Genomic DNA, 23221 nt, shown 5'->3' with positions numbered 1-23221 from the left:
TCACTACCACAGCGTCACTCTTCTGGGCGCCCTAGCAGATGGGCTATGAATAAGGCTGACTGGGACTTGTTCTCCTCCACTGCCGCTATTGAGCCTCTCTCTACTGATGACATTGATGCGGTGGTTCAATCGGTCACCACCGGCATCGTTACTGCCGCCGAATCTGCCATTCCCCGTTCTTCTGGGTCCCCTCGGCGGAATGCTGTGCCTTGGTGGTCGCCTGAGATCGCTGAAGCAATTAAAGATCGCCGGCGGGCGCTCCAGCGTCACAAGCGACATCCCTCCATAGACCACCTTATCGCCTTCAAATGGCTGCGTGCGCGGGCCCGCCTCCTTATCCGCCAAGGCAAGAAGGAGTGCTGGGAGCGGTATGTGTCGACCATTGGCCTCCATGTCACTCCATCGCAGGTCTGGGCCAAGATTCGACGCGTCTACGGCTATCGGACCCCTGCCAGCGTCCCTGCGCTCTCACTGAATGGAGCAGTTTGTACTGACTCCGACGTCATTGCAAATCGCTTAGCAGAGCATTTTGCTATGAGTTCCGCTTCTGCGAATTACCCCCAGGCCTTCCGCTCCATTAAAGAGCGGATGGAACGTCGGAGCCTTTCGTTTCGCACCAACAACCCAGAATCTTACAATGCTCCATTCAGTGAGTGGGAATTTCGCAGTGCCCTAGCTGCTTGCCCTGATACCGCTCCTGGGATGGAATCCACTGTCAGACGCTGAAACACCTTTCAGTGGACTGCCAGCGGCGCCTTCTCGATCTTTACAACCGTCTTTGGGTCGAGGGGGAGTTTCCGTCGCAATGGCGGGAAGGCATTGTCATCCCCGTTTTGAAACCTGGAAAGACCCTTCTGGAGGTGGACAGCTACCGTCCCATTAGCCTCACCAACGTTCTTTGCAAGTTGCTTGAACGGATGGTGAGCCGACGCTTGAATTGGATACTGGAGTCTCGGGGCCTTCTGGCTCCGTCTCAGGGTGGGTTCCATAAAGGCCGCTCCGCCACCGACAATCTGGTGAGCCTGGAGTCGGCCATCCGTACTGCCTTTGCCCGCCGTCAGCACCTGGTCGCTGTCGTTTTCGACATGCGAAAGGCGTACGATACGACATGGCGTCATCACATCCTTTCTACGCTTCATGGATGGGGTCTTCGGGGTCCTCTGCCGATTTTTATCCGCAATTTTCTGTCGTATCGTACCTTCCGCGTGCAAGTCGCGGCCTCGTATAGTTCCTCCCATGTCCAGGAGACCAGTGTGCCACAGGGTTCTGTTTTAAGTGTCTGTCTGTTTTTAATAGCCATTAACGGGCTTGCTGCGGCCGTGGGAAATTCTGTCTACGCTTCCCTGTATGCTGACGACTTCTGCCTTTACTACAGCTCTACTGGCATTGCAGCTGTTGAACGTCAGCTACAGGGCGCTATCCGCAAGGCGCAGTCTTGGGCTGTCGCTCATGGGTTCCAGTTTTCGGCAGCCAAGACCTGCGTTATGCATTTCTGCCGGCGACGTACTGTCCACCCGGAGCCGCAGCTTTCTCTTAACGGCGAACTTCTTTCAGTGGTGGAATCACACAGGTTTTTGGGGGTGGTTTTCGATGCCCGGTTGACTTGGCTGCCTCATATCCGGCAGCTCAAACAGGCGTGTTGGCGGCATCTCAATGCTCTGCGATGTTTGAGCCACACCAGCTGGGGCGCCGACCGATCTACCCTGTTCCGGCTCTACCAGGCGTTAATCCAGTCTCGTCTGGATTATGGAAGCCTGGCTTATGGCTCAGCTTCCCCATCTGCGTTGCGGGTGCTGGACCCAATCCTCCATAGTGGGATACGCCTTGCCACTGGTGCTTTTCGCACCAGCCCTGTGGACAGCATACTAGTGGAAGCAGGTGTCCCTCCACTGCGGTTACGACGCCAACAATTACTGGCTGCTTATGCTGCCCATGTTTTTAGCTTGCCCGGGCATCCAAATTACCGTGTCCTGTTCCCGCAGTCCGTCGTCCATCCGCCAGACCGTCGGCCCAGGTCGGGTTGTCCGATCGCCGTACGTGTCAAAGAGCTTCTCTCCGGGCTTGGGTTTTTCCCTGTTCTACCTCCTTTCCGGGCACCTCTGCGTACACCCCCGTGGTGTGTTCCTCGCCCTTGCCTTCGGTTCGACTTGGCACAGGGCTCGAAGGACTCAGTCCCTCCAGAGGCATTCCGCCACCGCTTTTATTCGATCCTGGCCACGTATCAGGGCTCTGGAATTGTTTACACTGACGGTTCGATGGTTGCTGGTCGTGTCGGGTATGCGCTAACTCTAGGGGACCATTCCGAACAACGTGCCTTGCCGGATGGCTGCAGCGTTTACACTGCTGAGCTGGTCGCCATCTTTCGTGCCCTAGAGTATATCCGCTCCTGCTCAGGTGAGTCCTTCGTTATCTGTAGCGATTCCCTGAGCGGTTTACGAGCTCTCGACCAGTGTTTTCCTCGTTCTCGTCTGGTGATGGCTATCCATGAGTCCCTGCATACTCTTGCGCGTTGCGGCCGCTCTGTGATCTTTGTGTGGACCCCCGGTCACGTCGGTATCCCGGGCAATGAACGTGTTGACCGCCTGGCCAAACAGGCCACCACTGAACCCATCCTGGACATTGGCCTCCTGGAGACTGATTTGCGGGCAGTCTTCCGCCGTGTTCTCTCGCTTTGGGACACTGAATGGCGCAATCTGCCCACGCCAAACAAACTCCGTTCTCTCAAGGCGACGACGCGTGTGTGGCAGTCATCCATGCGAGCCACTCGCAGAGATTCAGTTGTTCTTTGTCGCCTCCGCATTGGCCACACCCGACTGTCTCACAGTTATTTATTGCGTCATGAGGACCCGCCTCTCTGTCACTGTGGGGCAGTTTTGACGGTGGTGCACATTTTATTAACTTGTCCGCTTTTAACTGTGCTCAGGCAGACATTTGCGCTGCCTGATACGCTCCCTGCCCTTTTACTAGATGACTCTGCCATGGTGGACTTAGTTTTGCGTTTTATTCGGGCAGGGGGTTTTTATAGTTTAATCTGAGTGTTTGTTTTTTCGTGTTGATTCTGGCTTTTAGCCTCTGATTTTAAACTGAGTTTTTAATGTGTTCTTGGTGGTTGGCTTTTCCTCTTTTTTTCTCTATGGTCGGCCAACCACCATCACACTCTGTGTGTTTTACTTTGTTTTGTCTGATCTCTGTCGGAGTCTTTCTCGTCCTGTGTCGTCTGACGTCTTTCCTGCTGTTCGTTTTTTATGCTCTTTGGGCGGTTTTAATTTTTTGGAAAAAGGGACCGATGACCGTTGCAGTCTGGTCCCTTTAATCCCACAAACCAACCATCCTAGTCCTCTCAGAATGGATAAATACAGGTCTGGTACGGTTTGCATTATTCCTGCAAAACAGTGGTAAGTTTAGGTAACAGTGATGGAGGTGGATAAGATCACACATCCCTCTCTCCAAAGCTGACAACAAAGGCTCAATAATATTGACATCTGTTGTCTGTGGTGGCCAGGGGAGGTCCTTATGCTCGCTTAACCAGTTCTGGATGCTGTGAGCTGTGTGTGAGCAGTGGCCTTGTTGTCTTGGGACCCAGCATCACCACTGGGAAACAAACAATGTACAACGGGGTGGATCTAGTTAGCCAAAATGATCACACAATGCTTTGCAATAATGTGGCCTTGCAGAGTAACCATAGGGACCATGAAATACCCTGATATGGCTGCTCCAATCATCACTGAACCTCCAACACATTTTATTCTTGGGATGTGCACTTGGTCAGAAGTGGGAAACAGTGTGAAATAAGAATCATCCAACCAAATGAAATTTCTCCATTATGCCATATTCCAGGTTTTATGGCTTCAGCACCACATTTTCCAGTTATGGGCATTTGCATCACTGATAAGTGGTTTTGAAATTTCGGCTCTTTATGCAATTCCTGGTGTATGGAGCTGCCCTCATGCTGTTTTAGTGCTGGCTGGGTTTGAGAGTGCTACTTTTGGTAGTGTTATGACTTTTTGGGCTGTCATCCTCTTATTTTTCATCACATTCCTCTTTAATGACTGCCTGTCATGATCACTCAACATACATTTTTGTCCATGTTGTGACTTGGCAGATGACATTTTCTCACTTCCCCTGTATTCAGTATAAATCTTTGATAAGGTGCCTCTTGAAACACCAAAAACACTCTGGCTCCCTTAATTACAGAAGCACCCACACCAACAATTTGCCCTCAATCAAATTCACCTAGCTCTGACACAGTGCACTCACAGCTATACAGATCTCCATTCTGCCCATGACTGACATTGCACAGATGGCGGTCTTGGACAAATACATAGCACAACCTGAAGGCTTGACCAGGATTTGCATTTATGTTCAAGTATGAATTTCTCATGCCGTTGCCTTATAAAAGGGTATGAACAATGTCAGATGTTGAGTGAGCACTGTGAAGGACTTGGAGGTGCCTTATTATCATGTGAGACAGTGTTATCAGCATCTGACAGAGTTTGAAACCGGTTTCATTTTGGGCCTCCATTTGGCCAGGTGGTGGAGTCATGCAGTCTCCAGACCTATGGGGCATTTGGGTGTTACAGTGGCCCATGTTGGACTGCATGGCAAATGTTCTCATCCTCACAATTGTTGCCAATCATATCTGACTACCCCAAGGGAGAACTGCTGTATTGTGCACTACACACTTCATAAAATCTTCACATCTGCCTCTGCCATCCAAGAACAAGTAATGAATTCTCTGCAAAATTTTGCGTTATTTGACACAGTTGGTTATGGACTAACAGCAGCTGGACTAGGGAACTACCACCCCATGCATAGATTGTCAATAACACTACAAAAGTGGCTGCATTTGGAATGGTACCATGACCAAGAAGCATGAAGTGCTGATGAATTTTGTTCAATAATGAAACATAGCACTGCATTACCCCAGATGACCTTCAATGGCAAATATGGCTATGACCTAGTGAGAGGCCTCATTCTTCCAATGGTTTGGAGAGGAACAGCACATTATGGCACATAGAGCCATTGGGTGTGACTCCAGGGCATGGGTGATAGTGACTGAGGAAACTCTATTGGCAAAACGGCATGTCACAGCGTCCTGTGTCTTTATGTGTTACCTCTCATGTGACAGTCTTGTGGCACCGTTTTTCGGTTGGCCAATGCCTGTCCACATACAACCTATGTGTCTAAAAATTGTCTGTGTGATGTTGAGGTGTTCCACTGGTCATCAAGATCACCAGATTCATCCTTGATAGCACATGTAAGAGACCAGATCGGACAGTATCGAGAACCTCAAGGACTAGTTACAAGAGTTGTAGGCCAGCGTGCCCCATGAAAAGATAAAACAGGTTTGTGACACCCTCCCAGCTGAATTAATGCCTGCATCCAAGTGGGAGAGGGACTCATAATAATGTTCATACTGCCAAATACATTGTAAATTTGACTTGATATTGTAATCACTGGAAAATCATCACAAATCCTCTCAAGCAATGAAGTTTCATTTTGTTCCCTGTGCCCATTCTGGATGCTCCACTTCTTTTGTCAGACACTGCATATAATAATATAAGATTTTAATGTAACTGTACTGTATACAAGAGAGAAACACGATCATCCTCACCACAGTAGACGTATGCAAATATTCGTGTGAACAGTTCATTTCAGAATAATTTCAAGGATCATGAAAGTGTCTAATCAATGGTAGGAATGATGGTGAAATTTCATATTATGTAATAAGAACATCTGCTGATGACAGCTTAACTGAGCTGGAACATGTATAGCTCTAAAACTGTTAAACATAAAAGTATTGATGTGAAAGGCAAATCCCAGTCAATTATTTGTTCTACAAGAATAGCAATGAAAAGTACTAAATTACTCTGAATTACTATTAATAATTATTTCTCATATTTTTCAGAAAATTTAGTTACATTATCAATGAACTGTGTGTGCTAAGATGAAGTCATCATCCATCAAACCAAACAAATAGAAATAGTTTAAAAAATGTGGATCTTGTGTGTGCAGCTGGCTCTAAAGACAGAAATATTCATTGACCCTTAATACTCAATTAACAGTTTATATTGAGCTAATTTGGTTGTACTTACTTTGAAGTCTCATCATCTGAGTAATCAACTTCAGGAGCAGGTGGTGGGTCATTACTAAAGCCACTGTCATTGCTACTGTGGAGGCTGGTGCTTGCCCCTGTGGTTCTAAGAGGGGGCAGTGGTGGTGGGGGTAACTTGCGTCTTGGTACTGGAGCAGGAAGATTTGGTGGAGGTCCGATGTTAATATGGGTAGGAACACTCTGATTGTGACCAGGCTGAAACAAGAAAATTAAGACATTTTAAATAAATTAACAACTCTGAACAACTGTTATGTACCAAAGATATTTTATATATAATGTTAAAAATTTTTGCAGTTGCTCCACTTCTTCTGTACAGTGAGGTTTAGGGAGTACCATTTAACACAGATTCATGGAGATGTAACATGAATCTTGTAAATTTCCTATCTTACTAAAAAAGAGTGTGAGAACCAAGGAACTGCTACATTCTGTGTCAAACAATGGCTCTGTAGTCACAACAACTTCTTTAACCATTACATAAATATAAGGTGTATCAGATAGCTAAAAAAGTGGAATATTGAATTCAAATAAACCTAACTGTAAATGATTCCATGAAAAGAGGATAATAATAAGTATGCCGTGCGACTGTGGATGGAACAAGAAGCAGCAGTAAAATGAAAAATTTCCATAAAAATTTTGGAATGGAAGAGAATGAAAATAAAGGCTGAATGTTGTGAAATAATGCACTTTTTATGATTTCTGCTTTGTTATTGCCGTGTTAGAACATATTAAAATACACAGCTGTTATTTTTTTGTATTCATGTGAAAAATTATGAAGCTGAAATTATCTGAATATTTTATGAAATTGTCTGTTTTTAAACACTGATGTAACCAGTATCATTACATTCAGAATTGAACAAAACAGTTAATTTTAACTGGTAATTAAAACCATAAGGTTAATTACTTTCCTTTATTAGAACTTTAATATTACACCAGGAAATAAATTGCAGTACACATATAAAGCTTCTACATTTAAAAAAATAGTCTCTTGTGTTTACAGTTATTTTATTCAGTGCACGTGAAATGAACTGGAAGAAAAAAATTTAATGTGAAAACACTCAAATTGAAAAATCCACTAGACAAAACAAAATATTATGTAATTTCATGCTTTTTATCTTTTAGCACAAAACGATAACTGTTTAAAGCAAAATGTTCTCTTCACAGACAAACAAATATAATTGTTGAATAAAAATCTCTCGGTGTACATGCCGCGTCAATTCTGGATAAAACTCCAAGCTTTCGACCACTACCTCCATGGTCGTCGTCAGTGCTAAAACTGACTGTCGTGAGCTAGCGAGGTTCCCACTTTTATATGCCAAGGACGGCTTCTGATTGGCTGGAATACGTCATAGCAACAGCGATATGGCGCGTAGTGAAGTGGTGCCCTCTACTTCCATAGATGTAGTTTCTATCCTGCGTTGCTTGCAGTGCCATCCCTTGAATCAGGAGGTAAAGTGCGAGAAGTTTTTCTCTGCGATTTTTCTTTATGCAGTGCACTCTTCCAAGTGTTGCTAAGTGCATAGCCGTTGTCTCTGTTAAAGTTATTATCGCTGAGTCTAATTTCGACTGCTTCCCGGATCACAGAGTCCCAGTAATTCGATGTGTGGGCTATTACTCTGGTTTCTTCAAATAAAATCTTATGCTTGTTAAGCAGGCTATGTTCAGCCACCGCTGATTTTTCCAAATACCTGTATTTTAGGTGGCGCTGGTGCTCGATGCAGCGGTCGGCAACGGTTCTTACAGACTGGCTCACGTAATTCTTGCCGCATTCGCAAGGAATAGTATAAATTCCTGGCACTCTCAAGCCGAGGCTATCCTTGACTGATCTCAACATTTCCTTAATCCTCCTAGGTGGTCAGAAAACTGGTTTTATTCCTTGCCTCTTCAGGACTCTGGCTATCTTGCTCGTTGTAGCACCGCAAAAAGGAAGCCGCGCTATGTGTTGGTCCTCTTCTTGTATATGGCTGGCATCGTGTCTAACTTTCTTGGACAATACTGATTTAATTTCACCGGCAGAATAACCATTCCTCTTGAAAACAGTCGTCAAATGGCTAATCTCGGGAACGAGGTTGTCCTTGTCGGAAATAGTCCTGGCTCTGTGTACTAAAGTATTCAGCATAGCTCTCTTCTGAGACGGATGATGGAAGCTATGGCTATGCAGATATAAGTCTGTATGGGTTGGCTTCCTGTACACAGAATGGCCCAGTCGTCCATCCGGCTTTCGCTCTACCAACACATCTAAAAAAGGTAACTTCCCTTCCTTCTCTACCTCCAATGTAAATTTTATGTTTGGATGTACACCATTTAAATGTTCGACGAACTGCTGCAGCGTGTCGCTGCCGTGTGGCCAGATTAAAAAAGCATCGTCGACGTATCTGTAGAAGCATGATGGGCGGAAGTGAGCACTGTTCAACGCTCGTTCTTCAAAGTCCTCCATGAAAAAATTCGCTATAGCTGGTGACAACGGCGAACCCATAGCTGTTCCATCCGTAATTTCATAATAATTTCCACTGTATAAAAAGTAAGTGGTCGTCAAGGTGTGCCGGAACAACTTCAAAATTTCTGAGGAAAAATGAGCAGCCAACAGTTGTAAGGTGTCATCCACAGGTACTTTGGTGAACAGAGAAACCACGTCGAGGCTGACCATGATATCACTTGGGCCTATCTTCATCTGTTTTATGATATCAACAAACATTTTTGAATTCTTAATATGATGTGGGCAGTGACCAACTATAGGCGCCAACAATTTAGTTAAGTGTTTTGCAAGCCTGTACGTAGGAGAGCCAATAGCGCTAACAATCGGTCTCAACGGGACGTCCTCCTTATGAACCTTTGGCAAACCGTACAGTCTTGGTGGCCTAGGTGCTCTCGGCCGTAAGTTCTTCACCAGTTCGTCGGAGAGGCCAGAGTTTTTTAGTAGCTCCCTTGTCTTCCTGCTGAGCGCCGATGTGGGATCCCGTCTGAGAATCCGGTATGTGCTATCCTCCAGTAATAATCCAACTTTCTTGTGGTAATCTGTAGCATTGAGGATTACTGTGGCGTTCCCCTTGTCAGCAGGTAGAACAACTAGATCTTCATCTTTCTGAAACAGGCCGATAAATTTGAGCGGCTTAATCGTGATCAAGAAACTACTGGGTCCAACGGCATTCACCGCACTGTTATCAACTTCTCTGACAAGGAACTTGATGAAGCTACCATCTCGGCTCTCAGTAAATGATTGAACTTTGCCCCAGCTCCACGTAAGTTACCGGTGGTTGAGATTATTAGTGGAGTGCAACAAGCAGTTCGTCATCTTCCTCAAGAAGCAGCGGACGATGTAAGGCTTGCTACTAGCCGGATTTTAGCGACATCCAAGCCGCCTAAGTCAAACATCAGCAGAGATACGTCGACGATACTTTTTTAATCTGGCCACACGGCAGCGACACGCTGCAGCAGTTCGTCGAACATTTAAATGGTGTACATCCAAACATAAAATTTACATTGGAGGTAGAGAAGGAAGGGAAGTTACCTTTTTTAGATGTGTTGGTAGAGCGAAAGCCGGATGGACGACTGGGCCATTCTGTGTACAGGAAGCCAACCCATACAGACTTATATCTGCATAGCCATAGCTTCCATCATCCATCTCAGAAGAGAGCTATGCTGAATACTTTAATACACAGAGCCAGGACTATTTCCGACAAGGACCACCTCGTTCCCGAGATTAACCATTTGACGACTGTTTTCAAGAGGAATGGTTATTCTGCCGGTGAAATTAAATCAGTTTTGTCCAAGAAAGTAAGACACGATGCCAGCCATATACAAGAAGAGGACCAACACATAGCGTGGCTTCCTTTTTGCGGTGCTACAACGAGCAAGATAGCCAGAGTCCTGAAGAGGCAAGGAATAAAACCAGTTTTCCGACCACCTAGGAGGATTAAGGAAATGTTGAGATCAGTCAAGGATAGCCTCGGCTTGAGAGTGCCGGGAATTTATACTATTCCTTGCGAATGCGGCAAGAATTACGTGAGCCAGTCTGTAAGAACCGTTGCCGACCGCTGCATCAAGCACCAGCGCCACCTAAAATACAGGTATTTGGAAAAATCAGCGGTGGCTGAACATAGCCTGCTTAACAAGCATAAGATTTTATTTGAAGAAACCAGAGTAATAGCCCACGCATCGAATTAATGGGACTCTGTGATCCGGGAAGCAGTCGAAATTAGACTCAGCGATAATAACTTTAACAGAGACAACGGCTATGCACTTAGCAACACTTGGAAGAGTGCACTGCATAAAGAAAAATCGCAGAGAAAAACTTCTCGCACTTTACCTCCTGATTCAAGGGATGGCACTGCAAGCAACGCAGGATAGAAACTACATCTATGGAAGTAGAGGGCACCACTTCACTACGCGCCATATCGCTGTTGCTATGACGTATTCCAGCCAATCAGAAGCCGTCCTTGGCATATAAAAGTGGGAACCTCGCTAGCTCACGACAGTCAGTTTTAGCCCTGACGACGACCATGGAGGTAGTGGTCGAAAGCTTGGAGTTTTATCCAAAATTGATGCGGCATGTACACCGAGAGATTTTTATTCAAGAAATTCGTCGCGAAAGGCTTCGTAGAAATATAATTGTTTTCTGCAGTTGTGACATCACCCAGATTTATTGACTCATTTTTGTAGATTGAACAAACAAAGCAAATTTTGCCATTTGTCTTTGGGTACTGACATTGTCAAGTCATTTTTCAGTTATTGAAATTCGTGTTGAGTATGACAAAGTTACTGAATACATATCAAAATCAGTGAACCCTGTGTCAAATTCTTTGGATTTTTTGTATCTTTTAAACACAGTCTGGAACAGTGTATGGCACAGGCAGGGCAATCAGGACGAAAAGAAATTACTTTTTCACTTAATATGAAGACAGGGCAGCTTAAGGCAGTTGATGACTAACAGAGGTAGAAAATAGAAAGCTGTAGACAGTTAGCACTGCTAAGTCTACACTGTTGACAATAATTACAAAATACATATCCAATTGTGATGCCAAGCACAGTATGTTTGAGACCAGGGAAAAGCTTACAAGAATGGCTAAACAAAAAGATGTAGTGACAGTGTTGTCTGTTTAGTACAAACAAGCTAGGCCTCAGAATGAATTCATACCAGGACCTCAGTTGCTGAAAAGAGCTTCCAAAACAAACAAGTACAGTATTGAATTTTTTGCAAATCCAGGCTGGTTGAAATATTTTAAGAAAAGGAGTGGTGTAGTATGAGCGTGAATCAAATATTCTGGATTTTTCTATAAATTTATTTTAGTTTCAGAAAAATTCATGCACATGAACTTATTTTTCTATGTAGACTGCTGAAAGGTACCATTGCCATCAGATCTGTGTCTGACTGCTTCCTTTAGTGGCCCAAACAAATGAAAATCACAGAATGGTAAGTGTGTACTGTATGGAGGATGTTCTAATGTAGTCCAGAAAAATCCCCTTTTTTTTGCTGTAGGCAGCTGTGTGGGGTTGAGCATTGTCATGAAGCATGATCACATCCTAGATTGGAAATCCATGACTTTTCTGATGATATGTAAATTCTGTTTGATCCAACAATTGGGGATGGTATGCTGAGTTCATGGTATGATGTTTGTGGAGAAGAGAAAAGTGTTGAGAAGAACTTTAAAATAAAAAAAAAAATGTCTGTTGTAAGGAATTTCCCCATTGGGAGACTGGCAGAACTAATGAGCAGCATTCTCAACCGTTTCCATCCCAGTAAAACCTTTCTCAAGGTGTTGTCCCCTATTTGTGCCACTAACGTTTTCAAAATTTTGGAAAGTTTCACACTCTCCTGTGAAAAACTTGATTATAATCCACTGTGCAAAAGATGATGGTACCTTTTGCTCTGACCCTGCGATTCTGACCAAAGAAATGATACAACAATATTCTAACTGTGCAGAAATGTCACTGGAAATGAAAGCAACAGTAAGCAGAGATCATGATGCTCTTCATCTACAAAAAGGCATGCAAAATAAAAATTCCAATTTACATTTGATTCACACTTATACTGAAATACTTTTGCAGTGAAGCTAACCAGTTTTACTGACCATTACTACAAATAAGTTACATTCTACATTGCCAACCTAAAATACCATGACATAGAGGTACTTACTCCGTACAAAATGTACTGTAGTCAAATGGGACCAAATAAAAATCACTGTGGTTGAGCTTCTCATTATAAACCCAAGTTCTTGCTATGGTACTCTAATATATCCTTTTCCCAATATTTACTTTTTTTTCATATTTATTTGATTGGTTACTGTTTTTATGGTCCCTACTGAATACATTCACTGGAATACACACTAAAATTTTGAAGCCATTATGGATGAAATTTACGAAGCAACAACTTATGCAGAAACCAGACTGCACTTCCAAAAGTAATAAGTATGAAATGGAGGCAATAGCCGAGAGGGTAACAATATAGCCTACCCCCACATTATTCAACATTTACAAGTGGCAAGCAGTAAAGGAAATCAAGGAGAAACTTGGAAAAGGACTTGAAGTTCAGGGAGAAGAAATAAAAACTTTAAGATGTGTCAATGATATTATAATTCTGTCAGCAACAGGAAAGGACTTGGGAGGTCAGATGAACAGAATGGATAAGATGTTGATAGGAGGTTATAAGATGAACATTAACAACAGTGAAATGAGGGTACTGGAATGTAGTCAATGTAGATCAGGCAATGCTATGAGAACTGATGAGGTAATGACAGACTAAAGATAGTAGATGAGTTCTACAGATGGACTGTACAGGCAAGGTGATGATGAAAGTTTTTGAAATGTGTCACTATAGAATAATGGTGAAGATTTGATTGGTATATTGAATAAATAATAAGTCTGAGAGAATATGGTATAGTTGTAGGTAAACAACTAGAATTCTCTCATATACAGATTTATTCTCACTTAGCTTCTACACAGATACAAGTCCAGAGGCTAACTGCCGTTAGTGTCCAACATCCTGCCCCAAAGCCCTCTCCTCAAAGACAGCACACTTGCGCACAGAACAAATATCGATATTTATGGCGCTCTACGCCACATAGCCTCCCCCGCCCAGTATGGAGTACGCCCCTGTGAATGGGGGGGGGGGGGGTGAGAAGTTAGGAAGGTAACGCACAGTTCTTCTACATCAGGCGGAAGTGGTTGACTGGTAGGAGACCAGGGGGTGAAACCCCGTACATCGACGGTGAAGTCAGCAAGCGACGCCAGCTGCTGAAGACGACATCCCGTCCTGGAGTAGAGGTGTAGCACTTTGTCAGCTGGCAGACAGAGAATCACCTTGCCAGAAGACCTAACAAAGACACACAAATTGCCACACGCAGTGCTTCTGCTCAATTTAAAGCAGCGCACCACACGAGATTCTGCACTTCCTCCCTCAGTATTGTCACACGCGAGTACCACGCACACCGTATCGCCATCTACGACAACAGATAATTTATGTATGTCATCAGGGTGCACATGTGTTGTGAATTCTTGGATGGCACCTGTACGAGCAATGGTAGGGAGGCAGGGAGGTGTGGGAAAGCCATGGCAGGGGGAAGCATCTGCTAAGGGGGGGGTGGCAGGTGCACTGGACTGCACAGGAGACAACCTCGGGCGATCAGCTGACAGACGAGGGAGCGTGACCGAAGGCAAGGAGGAGCCAGCGTGGATTGAACGGCATGACAAAGAGCTGTCACACGAAGATGGTAACACAATGGTAGGAGTGGTTGGCAGTTCGACTGTGAGGGCTGAGAGGAGTGAAGCTCCGAAAAGATTGGCCACTCGAATTAGATGAACGCGGAGAAGGAGCAGTGCTCGGCAGAGAAGCGCGCTGTGGAGAATCAATACCCGAATGCATGGTGTGGGAAGATGGATGGCCGCTCGAAGCAGGAGTGGGAGAAATAGGGGCAGAATCAGGGAGGTTCACCTGAGGCTCAATGAAAGCTGGTTTCACTCGGTTGAGTGAGACCGTGGTTACAGAGTCTTTTATGAGGAGATCCATGTTATTCTCCGAGCGTTTGACGACCTTGTAAGGACCTGTGTAGGGTGACTGAAGCGGGGCTTTGACTGAGTCGTCTCGGAGAAACACGTACTCACAAGAGTCTAGCGTGCGCGGTATGTACACGCGCGGAGGTGTATGAGCAGCCGGAGGTGGCGGCTGAATTTTGCTGCAGTGCAAGCGCACCCGCTCGAGAAGTGTAGGGAGTTCAGAGGGCCATGGAAGTGGGGTCAGAGTGACTAATTCTCCAGGCAAAACCAGAGGTTGGCCATACGCAAACTCGGCTACGGAACCCTTGAGGTCTTCCTTGAAAGTCGCACGAAGGCCAAGGAGCACGAAGGGCCATGCCTCTGTCCATAGTGAGTCATGGCAATGCAGGGCAGACTTTAAGGTGCGATGCCATCGCTCGACAAGCCCATTGCTTTGGGGGTGGTATGCAGAAGTATGAATTTTGACAATACCACACATTTTACATAAGTCAGAGAAAACTGAAGACTCGAATTGTCGCCCCTGGTCAGTGGTGAGGTAAACAGGTGAGCCAAATCTAGAGATCCACGAATCTAAGAGTGCTCGACTTACTGTCTCAGAGGTAATGTTCGGAATAGGCACAGCCTCAGCCCACCGAGTCACCCTGTCAATAGCTGTAAACAAGTAACGGAAACCCTCGGAGGGGGGCAAAGGGCCTACGAGGTCGACATGAACATGGTGAAACCGGCCTGGCGGTTGGGCAAAACAGCCAAGGGTTGGAGAAGTGTGCCTGGAAACTTTGTTCTGTTGACACACCATGCATGCCCTTGCCCAAGACTGACAGTCACGGCGCATGTCTCTCCAGACAAACCCTTCAGTTACCAGACAGGTGGAAGCTTTGACACTGGGGTGTGCTAATGTGTGTAGTTTGTCAAAGACCTGGCGTTCAAGGGGCTTAGGAATGAATGGCCGCAACGTACCAGTCGATTCATCACACCACACTAAGTCAGATATGCCAGGGAAAGTAGAGCGTACCGGTTGGAGAGAGGAGCTGTGGTCTGAAATTAACTGCATGGTATCAAGGTCTGCCGATTGCAACCGAGGTAGGTCCGTTAAGTCAATTAAGGTTGTGACAGCACCAACACGCGAGAGAAAATCAGTGACCACATTGTCCGCTCCTCGGATGTAGCGAATTTCATTTGTAAATTGCAAGATGTAATCGATGTGACGAAAGCGTCGTGGGGGCGAATCAGCCACAGGATTTTTTATGGCAGGAACCAACGGCTTGTGATCAGTGAGCACATAGAAATCTCGTCCCTCAACATCAGTTCTGAAGTGTCTTATAGCCTCGTAAACTGCAAGTAATTCTCTGTCGAATGCTGAGTATTTCTTCTGCGCGTTGTTTAGCTTTTTTGAGAAAAACTGCAGGGGGGTCGTAACATCGTTGTATGTCTAACTCAGTACTGCGCCAATAGCATTGTCACTAGCGTCAGTAGTGATAAACATTGTGGCGTCCGCCCATGGGTGAGCAATAGAGATAGCGGAGGCCAACAGCTGTTTGAGTTCATTAAATGCCTTGTCCATGTCTGGTGTCCATGGTACCTGGTGGGTGCCAGAAGTTTGTGGGCCAGCGAGAGCATCTGGGAGAGGAGCCTGCACCGCAGAAGAGGCTGGCAAATGTTTCCGGTAATAATTAACTGTTCCGATGAACCTGCGTAATTCCTTATAGGTCTGAGGGCGTAGCATCTCGAGAACAGGCTTGATCTTGTCCTGTGGTGGTGTCAGACTGTCCGATGACACAACATAACTTAGGAATGTGACGGATGACTGGTGCAATTAAGTCTTTTTATTGTTCAGTTCAATACCAGCGGCTGCTAAAATATCCGTCACGACTTGAACATGCTCCTCACTCTGTTCTAAAGTAAAAGCGAAAACCAATATGTCGTCCATGTATACGAAACAAAAGTCTAGATGGGATAAAGTTTGATTGATGAAACGCTGCCACGTTTGGGGGGCGTTTTTCAACCCAAACGGCATAAATATGTATTGGAACAGCCCGAAGGGAGTGGTTATGGCAGTCTTTTCAATGTCCTTCGGAGCCATAGGAATCTGATGAAATGCGTGCTTACAGTCTAAAACAAAGAAGTACTTTGCACCTGCGAGCGCATGATTGAAGTCTGCAATGTGTGGAACCGGATATTTATCAATGATGGTGCGGGCATTTAAACGCCTATAGTCTCCGACCATACGCCAAGTACCGTCTTTCTTTTGGTCAAACAGGATAGGACTAGCCCAGCAACCGGAAGAAGGTTCAATTATTCCCTTTTGTAACAGATCGTCCAATTGTTCTTTTGCAATTTTCATAAATTCCGGCTTGAGGCGGCGTGGGCGTTGCGATATGGGCGGCCAATTGGTTAGACGTAACCGATGAACTGTGCCATTAGTGACTACTGCAATACGTGGTGCGGCATGACAGTCAGATGTCCATGAAGCGGAGCAGGCAGTGGCGGACGGGCCAAGCTGTGGCGCTGAGGGCACGGAAGTACAGGTGTGCCACCCACTCGTAGGCTGCGTAAAGGCCGCACACGTGTTAACATGGGCGAGGTTGGTACACTGGTTCTTGGTAGCGGGCCGTGCCGCTACGAGCGCTGTAGGCACGAGTGGGCATGGCCGGACAGCAAATGGCCGTAGTTCATTGCCACGAGCTTGGCAAGTTAATTGTCCATTCAGAACGCAAGGAGCATGAGCACCCGGTCATACCCTATCATTACAAAACGGGGTGCTGACACAGTTTACAGAGATCACAACATTGTCGTTAACGTGCGCGGGCACGGGAACACCAGATTGGCACGGACTGATCTTGTCTGTAGCCGACGAGTCGTCTGCTTGTAGTGCCGCGAGGCGTTGTTGTGTGGAGGCCAACTCATGGTGTATGTCGCGGAGATGCAGCAGCATTTCCTTACGTTCCATCCACAACTTCGAAGACTTGGCGCACTCCACTAGCCACTTGTTTGTCCAAGATTGCAGCTCCAAGGATAGGTTTACACACTTCTTAGCACAGCACACATGTTTGGTGTTAGCCGAACTGTCACTCGGCGAAACGAAAGGAGTATGTTTGTTAAGGGAGGGGTAAAACACAGTATTTTGCACAAAATCTAGTGACAACTGATAGTGCTTGAGGAAATCAATTCTGAGAATAAGTTCTTCAATTGTTGACACTAGAAACGTCCACTCCAGCTTGCACTCGAGCGAAAGTTTCACTGTATACAAAGTGGAACCCGAACACTGTAGGGTAGATACGTTCACTGCACGAAGTACTGTTTTGTGTGGTTGCACTTTATTGGTTGCTAGGCGAACCGGCAGCAAAGAGACGTCTGCACCAGGGTCTACCAGAAAACATACACCTGATCGTAAATCGCGAACATAGACTCGACCACACTTACTGTTATTGCCCGAAACGGAGTGCAACGTGGGATGGTGCCCGTTGTTTACATCGCAGGAGGTGGCACTGTAGCCTACCTGCGGTTGGAGTTTGGGTAAGAACACGGTGACTGGCATTTGCGAGCTTGCTCCCCGAATCTCGCGTGGAAGAAACAGTAAGGTTGGGCGGGCCTGTGCTCCTGTGGGTAGTTGCTAGGTGTCAGAGTATGTGCCCCAGAGTCTTCCACAGAGGCCGATGCACTGTCGTTGCGGGGAGTTGAAGGTGCAGGCATGGCGGCTAGTTTAACAAACTTGTTATTAGTAGCACCAGACAAGGGCGTGGCGTCAGAAAGCGTCTTAGTGCGGTCACGTCCAGAATGCAGTCAGTGCACGGAGCTCACGTTGCCTGGCGGAGTATGCTCTGTCGGCGGCGCGTAAATGTTCATTTACTGGCCTATCCTCATACGCAGAGATTGCAGTCTGGACAGGCAAAGGCAGCTTTTCAGTCCAGATTTCTGCAAGCGTGTCATCAGGCATAACTTGCTCATCGACGAGAAGATGGATGCACCGCCACAGCTGGTACGGAGACCTGTCGCCGAGACGCTCTTTGTAGATGAGCTGTCGCACATTTTCTCTCCTTGTTTTAGATATGCACTCCAGTATCGTCTGTTTCGCCACAGCATACTTCCCTGCTAGGGGGGGGGGGGGGGCTGCTTTGACCAGATCGTAAATTAAATCGACGCGGTCGTGAAGATGGTTCATGAGGCAGGCAAAGCATGTGTCGTCGTCCAAAGCACAGACATTGAATGTTTGCTCAACCAGGTTAAACCAGAACTCCGGGTGAGTGGGTTTGAAGTCTGGTAATTTCAGCAGATTCGGCACTGCAGTCACTGCGGAGGTGCACCTATTACTTCGGACGGAAGTAGAGCATGCAGAAGACTGCGAGTCCGAATTATTGGCATCCCATAATGCGGGAATCGCGAAATTCACTTGACGCCGGGGGGGGGGGGGGGGGCGGCTGAGAAGCGACAGACGCTCGAACGGTGTGAGGATCGTAGTCAAAATGTGCATTCTCATTGACGTGCTAGCTCAGAGAGAAGCCACAAGTGCTTAAGCATGCCGGTGAATGTCCGTTATGCACACAGTATTCACTCGACCTTGAGTGGTGGGGCTGGTTGTAGATGTCGGAGTAATTACTGTTCAGCACGGAATTGTTGACCTGATTAGAAGCAATACAAGGATCCCACACACGTCCACTAGGATGCACACTCAGTGTGATATTTACTGTTTGGCGAGCATTGAACACCTGTTGACTAGCCGGCGCGGAAGGATACACATGTGGCAGGAGCTGATTCGAGTTTGAATTTACTACTGGATTTTCCAAAGTAGCGAAACCTCGCTCGACACCACGAACTGTATTGAATTGTGTGTTCGACACAGGAGTAGGAATGTTCCGACCAACACTCTGTGGAGAACACGTGGGAAGGTCCAGGCTAACAAAGCCAGAGTCCACGACCGTTGGCAGTTGGAAGAAACTGGCAGCACTCGATGAATTCCACTGCATGTTCTGGCTGAAGGATTCCGAAGATTCTTGCGGCATGTCCACTACGACGGCAGGAGTGCTGGAGAGATGTTGCTGGAATCCGGGCGGCGGTGAATGCTGAAAGGCCATTGTCTGGAGCTGAACAAAGGCTCTCGCGATCGTGGAGAAACCCGACGTGGTAGGCGCGTAAATAACCTTCGGGCGGTAACTCGGACGCGTATTACGCAGAAACGGGGTCACCAGTGCGGGAATATGGTATAGTTGTAGGTAAACAACTAGAATTCTCTCATATACAAATTTATTCTCACTTGGCTTCTACACAGATACAAGTCCGGAGGCTAACTGCTGTTAGCGTCCAACATCCTGCCCCAAAGCCCTCTCCTCAAAGATAGCACACTTGCGCACAGAACAAATATCGATATTTATGGCGCTCTACACCACAAGTCAAAGAGTAATGACAATTATGACAAAACTTGATAGGTTGAAAGAACTCATCCTGAAAGTATCCTAAAGAGAAATGACACCTTCATGACAACCATAATGTATTTTGTTTAAATAAATAAATAAATAAATAAATAAATAAATAAAGAAAGAATTGATTATGTCAAACACAACTCATACTTTTCTCACATCACATCATGAAAGCCACGGATGAAGGCAGACAGACAGATGCAGTGTTTCCTGGCTTCCAAAAAGCATTGAATCACTACCACACAAATGCCTGTTATCAAAAATCATTTATAAGGGTTATGAAGCAAGATCTGTGACTGGATGGATGATTTATTAGTGGGGAGGACACAGCTTGTTGTCATGGATGGGGAATCACTGACAGATGTAGAAGTAACTTCAGATGCACCCCAGGGAAGTGTGTTAGGATCCTTACTGTTAATGTTGTATATTAATGACCTTGCAGACAATATTAACAGTAATCTCAGATGATGTAGCTATCTATAGCAAGGTACCATCTGAAAAAAGGTGCGCAAATATTCACTTGAAGCTTGATATGTGTGGTACAAAGTACAAAGGTTAATAACTCACATTAAATGTTTAGAAATGTAAAATTGTGCACTTCAAAAAACGAAAAATGTAGTATCCTATGACTGCAGCATCAGTGAGTCACTGTTGGAATCTATCAACTCATACAAACACTTGTGTGTACCAATTTGTAGGGATATGAAAGTGAACAATCATATAGTCTCAGCAGAGGGAAAGCCAAGGGCAGGCTGGGGAACATTGATAGAACACTAGGTAACTGCACTCAGTCTACAAATGAGATTGCATTCAAAATATTCAAACACTTGTGCAACCTATAATAGAAAACTGCTCAAATGTTTTGGACTCATCCAAATGGTACTAATGGGGGATACTGAATGGATATAAAGAAAGGCAGTATGAATGGTCACAGGTTTGTTTGACTCATGGGAGAATGTCATGAAGAAGCTGAAACAAGTGAATTGGTAGATGCTTGGAAATAGATGTAAACTATCTAGAGAATGCCCACTTAGAAAGTTTCTAGAAAACTACTTTAGGTGATGAAGGTAGGGATCTACTACAACCTCCTATGTATCACTCCCATAGAGTCAGGAAAGACAAGGAAGGCTTCAGACTGATTACGTATTGGTAAAATCAAACAATGGAAAATCCAGGCTGGAATAGTGACAGTATTATGAAAAGGGTAGAGTTCTACTCACCATGCAATGAAGACATTGAGTCACAAACAGGTACAACAAAAAGGCACCCAAACAAATAAGCTTTCAGCCAAAAGGCCTTTTTCTGAAGTAGACAACACTCACACACATTCATGCTAACACAGCTCGGACACACACATGACTCTGTCTCTAAGTGCTGAGGCCAGTCTGGCCAGAGACAGTGACAGAGACAGTGGTCATGTATGTGTGTGAGTTGTGTTAGTGTGAATGTGTGTGAGTGTTGTCTACTTCAGAAAGTCTTTTACCGAAAGCTTAGTTTTTTAGCAGTCTTTTTGTTGTGCCTGTCTGCAGCTCACCATCTCCACCATGTGGTGAGTAGCAATCTATCCTTTCCATAATATTATATAATGATGAGGTAGAGATTTTGAAGCCAGATTTTAAACTGTAAGACACTGAAGCAGCAGAAAAAAAGGAAAACTAAAGTGATGGGATCTTGATAAATTGAAATACCAGAGGTTATTGAGAATTTCAGAGGGAATGTTTGGCAGTGACTGACTGGGGAAGGGAATACAGTAGAAGATGAATGGGTAGCTTCAAGAGATGAAATAGTGAAAGCAGCAGAGGATGAAACAGGTAAAAATACAAGACTTATTAGAAATCCTTGGGTATCATATCACAAGAAATATTTAATTTAATTGATGAAATGAGAAAATATAAATATGTAGTATATGAAGCAGGCAAAAGGGAACACAAACTTCTAAAAAATGAGATTTACAGGAAGTGCAAAATGGCTAAGTAGTAATGTCTAGAGTGCAAATGTAAGGAATTAGAAGCATACATCACTAGTGGAAAACAGATACCACCCATAGGGAAATAAAGAGATTTTGGGAGGAAAGGGAAGCAACTATATGAATATCAAGAGCTCAGATGAAACACCAGTGCTAAGCACTGAAGCGAAAACTGAAAGGTTGAAGGAGTATATAGAGGGCTATACAAGGGAAGCGAACTCGAAGGCAGTATTGTAGAAAGGGAAGAGAACATAGATGAAGGTGAGATGGGAGATACAATACTGTGAGAAGAATTTGACAGAGCACTGAAAGAGCTAAGTTGAAACAAGGACCCTGTAGTAGACAACATTTTGTCAGAACTAACAATACCATGACAAAACTATTCCACCTGGTATGCAAGACACATGAGATGGGTGACATACGTTTATATGATTAGTGAAAACTCTGGAAAGAAAATAAGCATGGAAAGAGAAATCCCATACTTACCAGCTATACGTTATAAATTGGATAGACAGATAAAAAAAAAAGCACATTGTAGCATAGCTTCTATCCAGTCTATGTGATAACTTCCTTTATGCTCAAACAGAATGTGCACAGCTGTTTACTATGCTTGTCTGATTGCTGCCTTGTAGAATCAAAGGCTACAACTTGTTTTGTGCCCTCTCTTCCCAGTTTCCAGCAATAATAACTTACAAAAACAGAAAAACTATTTTGTGTTAAATCTTGTGTAACTTTATGCCACAAATGCGTCATTCCTCCCTGAATAATATGTTGTAGTAGAAATTTAGACTGTAAATTTACCTAATACATGAGTTTTAGGTTAGCAGATACAAGGAAGGTTAACCATTCAAACTATGATCATTTACATTATCATAGTTTAGGAATGAAAAACGACTGTGTTTTGTTACTCTGTGTAATTAATTCTGTAAACTAGTCAGTAACAGTAGTCAAGATGCTTGCTTGTGGTTTTCTAACCATGAAAATGTATCTTATCAGAAAATATTTCTTTTACAGTGGAATGTAATGTTTAGTATTCCCATTATGCCACTCATCAACTACGCAAAAGCCATGTAACGCACCTGTCTTCTTACTGGACGGTGATTCATAGGGGGAGAGCCTACTCTAGCAGACTGTGGTGCAGGGGCACGAGAGTGGGTATTGCTAAGAGAAGGGTTGGGGCTGTGGCCTGCTTTACCCGGAGGACTACTGCTGCCACCTCTGTGATGGGCTGGTGTTGCTGCTCCATTGCTGATTGCATCAAGGCAAGCACTGTCTGTTGGTGAACTGAAAAAACAAGAAGTGGATGTAATTAGAAATGGTTACTCTGATTTGCCTTTGAAAAACATTCAAACTGCAAATTAAAGTAAATATATCATAATGCCAGTTAAATTGTTTGTTATATGTAGTCCATTTCTCATACCAATCTTATTTTGTACTCTCCTGAGACTGTCAACTCTTATGACCTCCTGAACACTTTTATAGATGATTAAAATTCTTCTGGGTGTTGTACTGTGTTATTATCTGAAATGTAAACTACCTTAAAACTATAAAACCAACATTTTGACCATACTGCAATGGTGTACCTGAGAGTAAGACTCATTTTACTGGAGGAAAGGTTCTCCAATTTGTCACAAACTATCAGTGTGAAATCCTCATGTTCCTGGGGCTTTATTGGCATGAGCATATAATAGGCTAGGCATGATGAGAGGGAGAGGGTAGGACTATCCAGTTTGTTGATGATCG

General features: G+C 44.8%; 1 protein-coding gene across 2 annotated transcripts in view; it reads right to left on the bottom strand.

Annotated features, from left to right (window-relative positions):
• LOC126235683 (brain-specific angiogenesis inhibitor 1-associated protein 2-like) overlaps positions 1-23221 on the bottom strand; it is a 960968-nt gene that overhangs the window by 5698 nt on the left and 932049 nt on the right. Inside the window, exons 10-11 of one of the 2 annotated variants that reach the window (XM_049944419.1) lie at positions 22558-22762; positions 6096-6310 (exon numbers count right to left, since the gene is read on the bottom strand). In XM_049944419.1, the coding sequence (XP_049800376.1) occupies positions 6096-6310; positions 22558-22762 (420 nt within the window). Of the gene's footprint in view, positions 1-6095; positions 6311-22557; positions 22763-23221 lie in introns of those variants that run through there. The other variant, XM_049944420.1, reaches the window with a different exon arrangement.

Source organism: Schistocerca nitens, chromosome 2, assembly GCF_023898315.1.
Source record: "Schistocerca nitens isolate TAMUIC-IGC-003100 chromosome 2, iqSchNite1.1, whole genome shotgun sequence".
Taxonomy (NCBI): Eukaryota; Metazoa; Arthropoda; class Insecta; order Orthoptera; family Acrididae; genus Schistocerca; species Schistocerca nitens.
This window is presented reverse-complemented; position numbering and strand designations above follow the sequence as displayed.